Below are 15,920 nucleotides of genomic sequence, written 5' to 3'. Positions count from 1 at the left end.
AAATAAAGTATAAAAAAACAAATAAAATATTAACATCATCATCATTTTAACTCTACTCTTTCTTTTTGTCATTATTATTATTATCGTTATTTCTTTTCTTGGTTTTGTTTTGAATGTTGAGGTTGTGTTCTCTCTAGTGTACTTGGTTTGTCTGTAAAGCTCATCTACTTAAAAGTTGGTTTCATTATTTGACTGTTGTAATTACAAACAGTGGATTGCATATATGAAAACAAAAATTAAAAAAAATAAAAATAGATATATTTATTAACATCTTGATGTTTTGCTTGTTGCAGGTTTCCAGTGTCGAACTCGACTCGATGTGCAGGAAAGAAGAGAGGAATTAAAGTCAGAGGAAGCAAAACAAAGTCCTTTATACTGTAAATGGACACAGCGAAGATCCAGTAAAGGACACTTGTTTTTAGATATCGCTCCCTGGATATCCGTTTACTCAAAAGCACAGAGAAGCCACTAGAGATGGATGTGGCTGCTGATCAGCCTCGCTGGATGCATCACCATGCAGCCGTGCTGAACGGAGGACAACACCCGGACTCTCACCACCACGGCCTCGGACACAACTACATGGAGCCGGCGGCGCAGCTGCTGCCTCCGGACGAGGTGGATGTTTTCTTTAATCACCTGGACTCACAAGGAAACCCGTACTACCACAACCCAGCCAGGGCCAGAGTATCCTACAGCCAGGCGCACGGTAAGATCAGCTACACTGTTGACAATCTCCCAGTAAAATAACAGTAAAGAACTGGCAGCAGGGTTGCCTTTATGTTACTGTAAAATTAACATTATTATACTGTCGCTGAAATTTACAGCTTTGTACTGTTAATGAAAAATACCGTTTTTAAAAAAAAAATTAATTTCACAGTATTTTACAGTTAATTTACTGTTTAAAGATAAATTATATAGCTGTTTTTCACCTTTCTTTTACATTATCTTACTGATTTGTTTTAATGCACTATTTAGGTTGTATTTTTTACATACATTTTAATAAACATTATTTGTTGACAAGAGGAATAGACTTAGCAGGTTACAGACATAGGAATAGTCACACTAGATACAATTAAAGGCACTTGTTAGGAAAAAGGCTATAATAGACCTGTTGACAATTTTCCCAAAATGTCTGTCTCTAGCTGGCTACAAGCACAGAATGTAAACCATAACAACATGTGAGTGAAGAACAGAGCTAATTCACTGATTTTACAATCATGTACAATGGACAAGCCTCACATGTGCAGATCAGGTCCCAGAATTAAAGAAATACTGCATGAAACTGTTACTGATGATACTTTAGACAGTTGTTCAGCAGTAAAGTGATGTTTTTTAAGAATGCATTATAGTTCAGTTAAAAAACGGCCTATGAGCGTAATTTAACAGGTTTTCTTTTGTATTAACAGTAAAGCACTGTTTTTAGCAATAACAGGTTAATACTGTTGAAATCCTGCTGTAAATTAACAGCATTGTTTACAGTGTAGAATAACACAAGGGTGCAACTTTACCCAATAGGTCCACATACAAACTCGTATAGTTGGATTTATAGTAGGCTATATAAAAAATCAGTTGTAAAGCAAGAGTATATATTTTTTTCTGAAAACAGTTGTGTTTTAGTTTCATTATCATTTTATCTATTTAACACGAGTATCAGAGGAAACATTATGTGACTGTTTTCTGCTGTTTGAATCGTTAATTAATATAATATAATAATAATAATTTTCTGGCCTTGTGCATAATTGCTGGCTCATGAGTCTCATAAACTGTTTTCACATTTTTTTTTACATTAGTCTACAATTTTTGTGATTTCAAAAAAAAAAATATAAGACATTCACATTCAAGAAAAAAATATCTTGAGGTTATTTGTGCAGTCAGGAACTGAATTTATTGTTATTCTTATTTTAATGCATATGTTAATTCAGGATATACTGGTTTAATTCTGGTCTATTTTTTGTAAATTGATGTTACTTTATGTGCATGTTTAAATCAGGCCAGTGTGTCCAGTGAATCAACAAGTCTCGAATATTATTTTTTTTGCATCCAAACACCACACAGTTTCTCTAAATACTCTTTTTTAATCTCACTTTTTTTGATAGTCCTGTATCACAGCTGTTACCCTGCACTATATTCAGTTTTAAAAGTGTTCTTCTTCATCTTTTTATATCTGGTATATTTTTTTGTACTTTGCAATACCAACTTTTTACTGCCTTTTTACTAACATGTTTTTGCACTATGGAACTGTGATGCTGGAAACTTGAATTTCCCTCGGGATCAATAAAGTTACTATCTATCTATCTATCTATCTATCTATCTATCTATCTATCTATCTATCTATCTATCTATCTAAATGCTGAATCATCATCTGTATAATAAATAGTCTGCTTTTGTTATTTTATTATTATTATTATTTTAATGCATATGTTAGTTCAGGATATGCTGGTTTAATTATGGTCTATTTTTTGTAACGTTATGTTACTTTATGTGCATGTTTAAATCAGACCATGTGTGTCCAGTGAATCAACAAGTCTCCATTATTTTTTATTTTTTTTGCATCCAAACACCACACAGTTTCTCTAAATGCTCACTTTTTTAATAGTCCTGTATCACAGCTGCTACTCTGCACTATATTCAGTTTTAACAATTTTCTTCATCTCCTTGTATTTTTATATCTGGTATATTTTTTTGTACTTTGCACTACTAACTTTTTTACTGCCTTTTTACTAACTAAATGTTTTGCACTATGGAACTGTGATGCTGGAAACATGAATTTCCCTCTGGATCAATAAAGTTACTATCTATCTATCTATCTATCTATCTATCTATCTATCTATCTATCTATCTATCTATCTATCTATCTATCTATCTATCTATCTAAATGTTGAATCACCATCATGTATAATAAAAAGTCTACTTTTTGTGTTATTTCCCAGCTCGTCTGACTGGGACTCATCTCATCCACAGTCCTGGTATCTCCTGGCTGGACGGTGGAAAAGCAGCAGCCCTGTCTGCTCACCACCACCACCATCACCACCACAACGCCTGGTCCGTCAGCCCCTTCAGTAAGCCCAGCCTGCACCACCCGGGCTCCGCGTCGCCCGGCGGCCTCTCCGCGGTCTACCCGTGCAGCAGCAGCTCTAACGCGGTCTCAGCCTCCTCTCTAACGCCGCCGTCCCACTCCAGCACCAGCTCTCTGTACGCTTTCCCTCCTACACCGCCTAAGGACGTATCACCGGACCCGGGAGCAGTGTCTCCGTCCGCCAGCATCAGCAGGATGGACGAGAAGGACTCTATCAAGTACCATGTGTCTTTATCGGAGGGGATGAAGATGGAGATGGAGGGCTGCAGCCCGCTGAGGAGTAGCCTGGCCTCTCAGACCTCCACCCATCATCCCATACCGACCTACCCCACCTACTCTCTCCCAGCGGCGCATGAGTACGGAGGCAGTCTGTTTCACCCGGGCAGCCTGCTGGGAGCAGCATCCAGCTTCAGCTCCAGGAACAAAGGCAAGACACGCTCCTGCATCGGTGAGTGCACATGCACAACTCACCTCACACTATATAGTCCCAACATGTAATAAAATTACATCTGGAAATATTCACACAGTATTTTGTATTACTCAAAACGTTGAACTATTCCTTTAAACTCCTACCTGCATAAACTCCAACAAAAAGTAGAGTGAGTCCACATGCAAACTCACCTCAGACTATATAGTCCCAATATAAAATACATTACATCTGGAAATATTCACACAGTATTTGGACTTGACAGTGGTATCAATCTTCTCATCTAACTCTCAGCAAGAAAGCAAATCAAAGTGTATTATTTTCCAAATTATTTTCATTGCAAATCATTTTTACTATTTTATGTTTCTTATGGTTTTCTTCCAATTATTATTTTAATAACTCCTACCTACTATCTATTTGGCCCCTGGTAGTAATAGGGTGCATCGGTGAGTCCACATGCAAACTCACCACAGACTATATAGTCCCAACATAAAATAAATTAACATCTGGAAATATTCACACAGTATTTGGACTTATAGAAACTGTCTGTGAGTTTATATAACGATCCTATCATATAGGCCGGCTCTTCTAGAGCGAGTTTTAATTAAACTAAACTAGACTCTATACTTACCCTCGGCCAAATATAAAGTAACTTAATGCATTTTAAAATATCCTGTGACACTCTACTGTACATAATAGTTGTGTATCTGGGGTGCCCGGGTGAGTTTATTGACATATAGTGCAGCTTTGTGCATCGTTTTGTTTTTATTTGCCACATTTATAATTAATACTCTGTAAATTGAGTAAATCTTGTTACATAATACACCTCAGACTATATAGTCCCAACATAAAATAAATTACATCTGGAAATATTCATACACTTTTTGGACTTAGAAGACTTAGAAGAGTTGGCCTGCTCTTCTATAACAAGTTTTAATTAAACTAAACTAGAACTACAGGTAGTTATACCCTCAGGCAAATATAAATGCATTTTAAAATATCCTGTGACACTCTACTGTAAATAATAGTTGTGTATCTGGGATACCCGGGTGAGTTTATTTACATATAGTGCAGCTTTGCATAATTTTTTTTTTTTTGCTGCCACATTTATAATTAATACTCTGTAAATTGAGTAAATCTTGTTACATAATACACACACAAACATGCATAATTAAACTTACTATTAAAATCAAAGTGGTTCACGAATCTATAGCCAACATAATCTTATACGATTATTATCACACAACTCTTAATGACCCAATAATATTAATAATTCAAAGGAACATTTACCAATAAAAAAAAAAAAACCTTTACGAGAAGCTTTTTTTTGTCATGCTATCCTGCTATATTAAACCATTTACTGTTTACAATTATAACATAAAAATAAAAGCCATTTAATATATTCAAAATGTAGCCAGATTTCTTTTGATTTGTTCTGTATGACGTTAAACACAGTCTGTCATGTGCAAGCTGTGATTTGAGCACCATCAATTTAGAATTTTGGAAATTGTATAATAATAATAACAATAATAACGTAATAAATAATAATAATATAATAATAATAATATTTTTTCATTAAATGCTTGCAGAGGCCTAAGCCTGCACTAGACAGAGAGACTTTGATAATCCTCTATTGTTAACCGTGACTCTGTAATTATGGCTGAGCTGGCTGCAGCAGAACAGTGAACTGGAACCGGCCCAGAGGTGTGAAAGGAAGATCTGCAGACGCTCAGAGCCAAAAACCTCAGTATATAGGCTACGAGTCGCTTCTCTGTTACATAATACGACATTAATACACTGTCCTGATTGTTATTTGATTACAGACTAGGAGACTCCCAGCGTAAACCTGACTGTGTTAAACCAGTTTATTAGTGCAGGGTAACCTAAACTCACTTAGAATTACTTGTTTTTATTAAATGAGAGATGACATATTAACTGGCTGCAAAATATATTTTTATTACTTTACTATAACTAAAGGTTATGTGAGGATTGCTGCTATTATTAAGTTAAAATATTATTTTAAAAAATGGCTTTAATGGTTGTTGTTTGCCCCATGAAAGGCATTCAACTCATATATTTTCTTTCTTCAAAAGTGGCTCTGCTTTTATAAAATGAAATATATATTCTCCATCATACTGTTTTACATATATTTCCTAGAGGTGAAGCATTGGTGTTGAACTGATGTTTTAGAAATAGAGGCTAGACAGCACCGAGGGAATATATTTACTGATTGTAGAGCAAACTCTTCTTCAACTTTTAGCTGTTTTGTGTTTCTGCGAATGCACAGCTGTAACAGAGTTCCTTTATATTCCAGTAAACATGCAGACTCTGTTTCTTTCTCTTTACTCTCACAAACAAAGAGTTGATGGCTAAGAAAGTTAAATACAACACGTAATCTATAATGGTGTTGTTTGTGGAAATGCACTGCTTATAATCTCATGTGCCCACACAAATGCTAAACATAATATCTTATAGTTTAGTGACCATACACACAATCATCATAAAGCTATAGATCAACAAGCAGGGGAAGTTGCCAGGTATCAAATTTGACAATCTGTCCCTGTGTGTTCTTCTTCAGAGGGCCGTGAGTGTGTAAACTGCGGCGCCACATCTACACCTCTGTGGAGACGTGACAGCACCGGACACTACCTGTGCAACGCCTGCGGGCTCTACCACAAGATGAACGGCCAGAACAGACCGCTCATCAAACCCAAACGCAGGCTGGTGAGTCTAAAAGAGAGAGGGGCCGTGAACGTGTGTGTGTGTGTGTGTGTGTTTGAGGTGGTAGTAAATAATAAGAGTGTAAGGTGAAGGGAGAGAGGGGGGAGGGAGGAGGCACAATTCCAGGAAAGTTATATTTTCCCAATCAGTTTCCAGGAATTGTGCTTCTCGCTCACCTCTTGCTCCTTCATGCTCGGGCTGCTGTAGCAGAGAGGGACTATCGGTGTTGTTTCTCTTATCATTATTACTGCTACTCCTGATACTGTCACTGATAGCAGGGCCAGCACCCCATCCCTCAAAACAACACCGGGCCTCGCTGACACCTTATGGCTCATAACGCTGCTTGGGTTCAGCTTGTTTTATTTATTTGTAGGCCGAGGTGTTTAAGTAAGGGTTTGTCCAGTGAAAACCACGCGTCTACAAGTTCGGTGGTTGTGAATTTTTTCAAATAAACTGAAGGATTGAATGTTCATTTGTGGGGTTCAAAAAAACCTTCCTCTTAAACTATAATAAACCATTAAAACGCCATTAGATTATGTGAAAATTAAATGTTTTTATAGCTCATGAAAAGCTGACAAATTGGAGATATGTGTTTTTTTAAAGGACAGTGAGTTTGTCTCAGTGCAGCTTTGTTTGGAGTCATCGGCCATCATGAACTGCTTCAAACATCAGTGTTGCTGGGAGTAGGTCAGACCAGTGGTTCACAAATGTTTTCACATAAAAAAAACCCTAAACTGACACAAATGAGTCCCCCATTTGATAAGATTTTGTCCCAGGGTCCCCCATCTGATAGGAATTTTGCTTTTATATGTTTTATTACATCTAGGTAATGCAGGATGACAACCGCTTCACTAGTCTTAATCTTTGCTAAGGTGCTGGAAGAATCAACGAGTCCAAAAGATGATAGAAAAGATATCCGCACACTTAAAATAATAAAGTTCACAAAGTGAAATACTGCATAATCTAAGTGTACGGATATCTTTTCTATCATGTTTTATTACAGAAAGTGTATGAAACCCATGACCAAAATAGTCATACATTTTGTCATTATGCTACTGATGGATGGATTTATAGTGATAACAAATTATTCTACTTTTTACTGGTGATCCCCGGACCCCACTTTGGGAACCACTGGGTCAGACAACTTCACGTCACACTCATCCTACGAAGAACTTTAAAACTGTTTCAAAACACATAAACCAAAGCACTATACCAGGTTAGGGCAGTTGCAAAGTTAATGGTGATATGAAATCAAATACTTAAAAGCCAAACATCTAAGTATGCTATAAAGGCTTTTAAGATAATTTTATTGCATAATAGTTTTTGACATTTTTTAAGCTAAAATAATGATGGACATTAAATAATTATTCCTACTATTTGATAATTCTCATAATAATTTCAAAGTAAAGCTATAATATTAGCAGCCTCAGTGTATTCATGTAAGCACCAGTCATGGTCGTATGCTGCAGCAGGAGGAAATGAAGACAGTATTTGTAGTTTTAACACACATTGCTCATTGAATCAGTAGCAGCCTAATTTCCCATCAGACTTTTAAACCAGGACTTATGGAGATGGTTTTATTTTGGAATCTTGGACGAATGGACTTGGAAAAAGTCAAAACAAAAAGCAGTAGTCCATTAGTTGTAATTAAAGCAGCATTTTGTAATCAAAGAAGCATATTGTATATTTAATGTGATGTGCAAACGCGCAACCAAAGTGCGCAACTCCACACTCATTGAAGGAAAAGAAGAGAAAAGGCCACCGGTGAGATAATCGACTAAATAAATAAATAAATAAAATTAAAAATATATATTTTTTTATATATTGTTATTATAATTAAGAGACAACCAGTAAGATTAATTTTATATATATATATATAAACAAAAAAAACATTTTGTATTCGCCTGATCTGAGTCTGTTTGTTGACGCATGATGTGACCAACAGGTCTAATAATCTGTCGCTACTGACCTTGTTTCACACAAAATATACGAGCGTCTTATTTGAGCGTCTGTTCGCTATAATAGCGTCTATAATGCAGTCATATATCAGGCTGGTTTCCGTGTGGCTCGGCCGGAGCTCGCAGTGCTTTTAGCGGCAGCAGTCCTCCAGTTGTTTCCTCTCCGGATATGTGACCGGTCCAGATAGAGCAGCGAGGCCAGCCCTGTTTCCTCCTGAGACCTCCTGACTTTATAACTACATGTAGACTCAGAGCTCATTCCTCAGTGGTCAAGCTCTCTGGCCACCACACAGAAAGTACAGCACAGTGAACAGCTAAAAAAAGACCATTGGGGAAAGTTATGGGAGCTGATGTTTGACCTTTTAGAGTATTTATGGAAACTTTGATTATATCAATAACTACATTTATTAGAACATTTTTACTGAGGGTGCTGATTAATGTATTAATTTCTGGGAAATTAGACCCAACTCATGTTAAAAGCATGAAATAATCAGGAGTGATCATCATGAGCCTGTTATTAGGGCTCCTCACTCATCATTTTAAACTGAGCTTTGTGCACATGAACTGAGCATTTGTAATAACAAATAAAGTCTACTGTATCATTCCCTATGTGACCTATCTTGTTTATACATTTTCATTTGAAATCTGCTGTCAAAATATTGAGGAGGTAACTCCCACAAATTTAATATGTCAACTATATGGCTGCAACTAACGATTATTTTCATTGTTGATTAATCTGTCGATTATTTTCTTAGTTAATCGATTAGTTGTTTTAGTTTATGAAATATCGGAAAATGGTGAAAAATGTCGATCAGTGTTTCCAAAAGCCCAAGACGATGTCCACAACTCAAAGATATTCAGTTCACTGTGATTGGAGGAGTAAAGAAACCAGAAAATATTCACATTTAAGAAGTTGGAATCATCAGAATTAGACTTTTTTTTCTTAAAAAAATTACTCAAACCGATTAATCGATTATCAAAATAGCTGACAACTAATCAATTAATCGATTAGAGCTGCAACATTTAGTTGATTAATCAATTTGTCGCTCGATAGAAAGATAATTGGCAACAATTGTCGTAATCAATTAATTGTTCAAGTCATTTACATTTATTTTTTTTACAAAGATCTACTGGTTCCAGCCTCTAGAATTAGAACATGTTCAGTTTTTCTTACTATTATATGATAGTAAATTGAATATCTTTGGGTTTTGGACTTTTGGTCCGACAAAACAAGACATTTGAAAATGTCATCATGGCCTCCGGGAACTTGTGATGGGTATTTTTTTGCAATTGGCTGAGGTTTTATAAGCCAAACGATTAATATATTACATGATATAGATATAGTTGTGGCCCTAATGTCATGAAATGTTTAAATCAATAGATTAGAAAGTTAAACTAACGTCATACATTGTACATACTGAAATAAACTGAGCCGTGCTGTGTTGTGTTGAGTTCTAATCAAAGTTTAATATCTTTCCACAGTCTGCTGCCAGACGAGCAGGCACCTGTTGTGCTAACTGTCAGACGACCACCACCACACTCTGGCGGCGCAATGCTAATGGAGACCCGGTGTGCAATGCCTGCGGCCTCTACTATAAACTGCATAATGTAAGTCTTTGACTGCTGATCACCAAGTTGGGACCAACAGGGTCAAGTAGACGGGAAGTAGGCAGGCAGGTCACACTGATTGTTGAGGGATAAGAGAGGCAGAAAAGAGAGAGAGACAGAGAGAGAGAGGGCTGTTTTACTCTCAGACACTGTTGGACTCGTTGGTGTTTTCTTTCTTTGTGCTTTATTGTTTCCATGGTAGGCGTAATCCCCTTGAGAGTCACAATGGTGGGACTGTTGTTGAGTGGGACTGCCACAAGGCTCCATATGAATAGCATTAAGGCGGGAGGCATCATGATATATAATAGGTACTAAGGATGCATATTTGTAAAGGATGAATTTTATATTTTTCTTATTGTCAACAAATCCCTATCCTATATCTATATGTGCCATAGACCTCCATTGTTCTCCAAAAACTATTAAAAAACACCAATGAGCCACACAATTGCACACACACACTGCTCTGGTGCCAGATATACTTCATAGAGCACCAATTGTGTATTAATCCGCAGCCAAAAATAGTCCCCAACAAATGCACTAGTTACTCCTCATTGAATAACCCTTGCTACAAACTACAGTGCCCAGCTGTTTTAGGGAATTATTTAACCTTTTAAAAAAATCAAATATACACTTGTCACCTATTTTTAAAGATGTATACAGTCCCACAGACAGGATGGTAGGAAAGCACTGAGGGATGGATTAATGCATAGTCGATTTTGGTCTTTTCATGGGATTTGTTGACAATAACAAAAACTGTGATCTTGAAAAACTAGACTACACTAAATTTAAAAAAAAAATTATCCAACCTAAAAACTGAGCCCAGTGTTGCCAACTCTTTACCAATGAAAGTAGCGAGCAGCACTAGCTCCAAACGTCCCTAAATCTAGAGAGAAAGTCACCACGTTGGACAGTCCCTCGCTTCAGGCCTCCCTCCAAAGCCACTCCCCCAAACTTATCATCATGAACGTAAGCAACGAACATGGCTATTGTTAGTACTCACAGCTGTCAAGGTAGCAGCTTGTGGAAGACTCTGGTGACACGCAATGAGTGAACAGGCAGAGAGCGCGCAGGTAGACAGGCAGGCTGAATGAAATGATCGGACCAATGGACAATGCTCTTTTGTCAGAGCATTTGATTTATTGATTGCTGTCAGGATGTAATGCGAATTTCAACTAATATAACAAAAAAAAATTCTAAAAATCTTTATAAACCCTATCTTTAAGGACTTACCAAACTTAACAAAAGAACTACTTAAAAATGTATTTGATTACATTTTCATAAAATTCATAATTTCTGTGTTTGAACTTTCCCTCCAAACTTGAACCAGATCACTCACCTCCTCACTTCCCTCCCTCTCTACACAGGTGAACCGGCCTATGACCATGAAAAAGGAGGGAATACAGACACGCAACCGAAAAATGTCCAACAAATCCAAAAAGAAGCGGGGCTGCGACAGCTACGAGGAGTTTTCCAAAAGCCAGCTTTACGACAAGAGCTCTCCATTCAGCTCTCTGGCCGGACACATGTCCATGGGCCACTTGCCGCCTTTCAGCCACGCTGGACACATGCTTCCCACGCCCACCCCGATACACCCGTCCTTTGGGCACCCGCACCACTCTAACATGGTGACGGCCATGGGCTGAGAGGGGTTAAAGTACAGGAACGCTGGAGGAACCTGAGACGGTTGTGTGAACGGGGATGAGGGTCTCGCTAGAGGACAGTGTGTGCAATGTTACGGACATGCAGTTTGTGTGTCTTCATCTTGATTGTCTCTTGATTGATTATGCCAATGGTATGTTGGAGAACAGATGTATCACGGGAGGAGATGACCTTTTTACTCCTTATCTATAGGTACCTATTTTGATGGAGGAAGTCAGAGAGGGATATTCTGCTTCCCGTCGGCCAGGCACCCACACGTAAACACAAAAAATGTCATTGCACCTCATAGTTTTGTCCCCACTGACAGCCTGACTGACTGCAGTGTGGCTCAGTGTGTGCCGAACAGGTTTATAGTAACTGTGAATATTGTAAATGTGTGAGACCGAAGGGGACGAGATCACCTTCGCAACATTAAATGAAAATATGCTGGATTTTTTTGCTTATGGACAATTTTAAAGGAATTTTCACAAAAGAAAGAAAGCAAACAAAAAAGGTTTATGAATCTTAATTTGACACTGTTTATTATATAATTATTGTTGTTATAATTATTATTGTTATTCAGATAATTTATTTTCACTGCCTTTTTTCTTTCTTTTACTATATCACCTGAATCATAATATGGATACTGTTATCCCAGTTATGAATATATTTTTAGCTGAAGCGCTTTCTTTGAGCTGGTCAACATTTATACTCGTAAGAAATAAAGAGATCAAGTTCATTATCCCATCTGCTCCTTCTATTCAATATCCAATAATCACTATTTAAGTCTTCATAATCAGAACAGATACAGAAATTCATTTGGCTAATTGTGCTGTCCTCCGTGCCATATGGGGACAAGGTACCACACAGTACAGATAGAAATGACCCTCTTCATAGACGTTTAATTAATACAATTAAAAGCTACAATGTCAGTAACAGCTATTTTGTTTCTTAGTACTACTATAATAACTATCTTAGGTTTATCTTCTGTGCATCAAATGCACGGTAGCTTTCTACGCATCCTTGTTTATCTCTGGACACATTTTCATAAATACGCTTATGTGCTTTCTTGCAAGATGAAATATTGATACCACTCTCGTGTCTGTACGGCAAATATGAAGCTACAGCCAGCAGCCGGTTAGCTTATCTTAGCATAAAGACTGGAAACAGGGGAAACCGTTAGCCTGGCTCTGTCTAAAGGTTATAAAATCCAACAACCAACACCTATAACTTCCCTTCCATTTCCTGGAGTCCCAGAAGTTACCAACCTGACCTGCCAGATGGTTTGTTATACAGAACTATCTGAGAAGTAGTCATTGTAAAAGGGCGGGCACTTTCAAAAAAAATACCTGGCAGGTGATTGGATGAACCTTTTGTCAATCAAATTCTTGCACAAGCCAGTCGGGAGAAGAGCAAAAACATCGCCTTTAGTACTGTACTTCTTTCAATGAAGAAATACTCTCCAGTTCTGATGCTACTCATGCTATTTACACATTTACGCTAAGGTCTAACCCTAACCCATTGTTGTTTAGAAACAACAGTTGCCCTCTCACACACCTGAATTACGCCCGTAGCTGCCAGTAGCTTCTCACAGGATGCTGATTGGTCTGTGATCTGGTTTGCTGGACACAAACGCATTACTTGAAGCTTGACAAGATGAATTTTCGTGTGATAGGGGATCTCGTGAGATCGCGAGAATCAAGCTGGAATCAAGCTACTGCATCAGGCCAAGAAATAGTCCGACACATAAACCTCCCTTAAACCGCAAGGCATGTTGTTTACACTTTATTTGTACGGATTAAACCGACATGCTTTGGAGGTGCTGTTAGGCAGATGTTGTTATCTTTGGAAAGCTTCTTGCTAGCTGCTTCCAGTAGCTTTATATTGACTATATTGAGTGGTATCAATCTTTTCATCTAAATATTGGCAAGAAAGTATTAAAGCGTAGCTCCCAAAATGTCTGACTATTTCTTTAACAGTTTTTGGGGTATAAGCCACTTTACCTTCAGGCGGTGCTAATGTCACCATGTGAGGAACATCTTTGCAGCTGAACGAGGGGGAAACACTGTATAGTACAACTTTCTATTAGCCTCTATATCATGACTTTTGATCAGCACTTCTACCATCCTGCCAGAGTCAGAATCCATGCTTACTATTTGCTACCTGTTACAAAAAGGTGGCCATTGCATACTGTTGATAATAAAGAAACTATAAAACTAGCAGTGACGACTGAGAAAACTTATTTCCCTTCTGGAGGGATTCAACAAAACTTAAAAAAAACACTACAACATCTTCCCATTAACAAAAGCTGCCATTTATATTCATTAAACTATCAAAGAATCATGTTTATTGTCTGGCCGGGACACGGAGGGGCTTTTGTAACACTCATCAAACCTCCTCGGTTGCATAACAAGTCATTTATATCCTCTCCTTTCAGGACAACCTTTTCAGTAATTCTCAATAGTACAGTATCAGTGCATTCAAGTTACCCTTCTGACCCTTGTTGACATGAACCACCACTTTCTAATGAACAGGCTACTTCACTGAGCGGTGGAGATTAGTGCTGTTGACAGAAACTGAGCAGGTTGAGCCATATGTTCCCACAATTACTTAACCAGTCGCATCTGCTCATTGTATAATACTCTTATGAAATTGGCCTACATGATGCTGACGTGATAAAAGACATTTCCTTTTACACGTGAACCCTTTTACTATAAGTTACATCACTGCTAACCATGTTCCATATCTTTTAGATTTTTGAATGTGATTTTCCTCCTTTACAAATTACAGTCATTGCTCTAAGTTATGAAAACTAGAATTATCGTCTCGCGGTAGTATGCCTCCGGCAAACAGTGAAGTTGCAGTTTACATCCATGTCCGTCCAAAATGTCACTTCATCATATTAGACATTTGTGTGAAATTGTCATAATTTGCACGAGTTATGGACAAAAATGTGTGTTTGTGAGGTTACAATGACCTTGACTCCTCGAGTCCAAGTGGACGTTTGTGCCAAATTTGAAGAAATTCCCTCCAGGCGTTTCTGAGATATCTAGTTCACAAGAATCGTATGGGCGGACGGACAACCCGAAAACATAATGCCTCTGGCCACAGCTGTTGCCGGCGTGGAGGCATAATTAACCTACAAAACTAGCTTGAAATAAGGAATTAATCACAGTCAGCATCACGTCTGCTTTAGGGTCAAAGAAACATTATCATTGTGTGGTAGTGCAGTGCAAAACCTTTTAAATCATCTTACATTATTTAACTGCATTACCACACAACGATAACTGAAACTGTGAAATATTACGTATCGCAAGCCGGTTTAAAGCCTGTGAATGTTGATTTTAATACCAGGTAATGATGGTAAACAAGTATGGTATAATATGGAAAATGATCAGCAGCAATGTAAACTATACAGTCGTTTAGTAAATGAGGTAAAAACACGCAAACATTATCTCAAAGTCTTGCGGTGCAGACTTAAGTTCCTCAGAAAGCCGAAGGCTGCCGTCTCGGCCCCCGAGGCTACAGCAGTGAGCCTTGAGATGACACACCGTTAAGGGTCAACATAAGTGCAGCATGCAGCCTCCTCTCAAGACTTCCCTGACCTCTCACCCTGGAAGCACTTACTCTGTCATTCTTCCAGCCATCCCACACCACACTCAGACTTATTCACAGACCCTTTTAAAATGTCACATCCTCAAAATATGACACAGCGAAAGAACGAGATCTCCTCATAAAAGAGGAGATAAGAAGCAGCTAAGTGTCTTTTCGAGGTGAACCTCTCCGAGGACCTTTGTGGAGGAGGAGTTTGGGGACTGGGTGGGCACCCTAAATCACCAGTGAGATTTATGGCTCCCACCTTTCCACGAGCGCCCCCTCCTTAGACCATTTGTTTTTCTACCAAACTCAATTAAAGGCATCGAGAACAAAGCCAAAAGTGACTTCAGAGGAGGGAGTTAGCGGAGAGATGGTGATAAAGGAGATGAAAGGGGGGAAGGAGCAGCGTTTTATCCAGTTCAGAGCCCTAATAATGATGAAGGGAGCGGGCGTTTACCAAAAGTAGGAGAAAACAACTCATCCACATTATGTCCTCAGAAGTTAAGGTCGCGTACGTGAAAGAGCATCTACTGAACTAAAAGACAGGAAGTGGTGAAAACAGGATCAAACACAAGTTTAGAAAGTAGAGACCATCTTGTGATGGGATCACACCAGCCGCGACTCCGTATCGGGCCACTTACTACCCCTCTGCTTCCGGCGCCCTGGCTCGGACCACACCCATCTTCAAACTCGGCCTTCGTTTTGATCTCAACTACACAACGTTTCGGGACTGCATCTTACATGGTGGTGACTCTATCGCGTTCTCCTAAAACCTGCAGGACCACATTTTGCCATGACGACACACACACAGACTCACAAGGTAAAAACAATACCAGCGTCGCTGCCGTGACTGGTAATTATATTTTAGCACTATTGTGGATTCTCTGGCTGGTTG

At 38.4% G+C, this 15,920-nt stretch overlaps 1 protein-coding gene across 4 annotated transcripts in view; it reads left to right on the top strand.

Moving 5' to 3' along the window:
* Positions 1 to 13,636, top strand: part of gata2b (GATA binding protein 2b) — a 14,182-nt gene extending 546 nt beyond the window's left edge. For 2 of the 4 annotated variants that reach the window (XM_074634065.1, XM_074634076.1), the window contains exons 2-6: positions 294 to 706; positions 2,931 to 3,524; positions 6,082 to 6,227; positions 9,665 to 9,790; positions 11,155 to 13,636. In XM_074634065.1, coding sequence (XP_074490166.1) covers positions 475 to 706; positions 2,931 to 3,524; positions 6,082 to 6,227; positions 9,665 to 9,790; positions 11,155 to 11,433 — 1,377 coding nt within the window. In that variant the 5' untranslated portion in view covers positions 294 to 474 and the 3' untranslated portion in view covers positions 11,434 to 13,636. Of the gene's footprint in view, positions 1 to 143; positions 175 to 293; positions 707 to 2,930; positions 3,525 to 6,081; positions 6,228 to 9,664; positions 9,791 to 11,154 lie in introns of those variants that run through there. The other 2 variants (XM_074634070.1, XM_074634085.1) reach the window with 2 other exon arrangements.
* Positions 13,637 to 15,920: the final 2,284 nt, after the last annotated feature.

The sequence above is a fragment of the Sebastes fasciatus genome, chromosome 1 (assembly GCF_043250625.1).
Source record: "Sebastes fasciatus isolate fSebFas1 chromosome 1, fSebFas1.pri, whole genome shotgun sequence".
Classification (NCBI taxonomy): Eukaryota; Metazoa; Chordata; class Actinopteri; order Perciformes; family Sebastidae; genus Sebastes; species Sebastes fasciatus.
The sequence above is the reverse complement of the archived record's forward strand: the minus strand, read 5'-3'. Positions and strand labels throughout refer to the sequence as shown.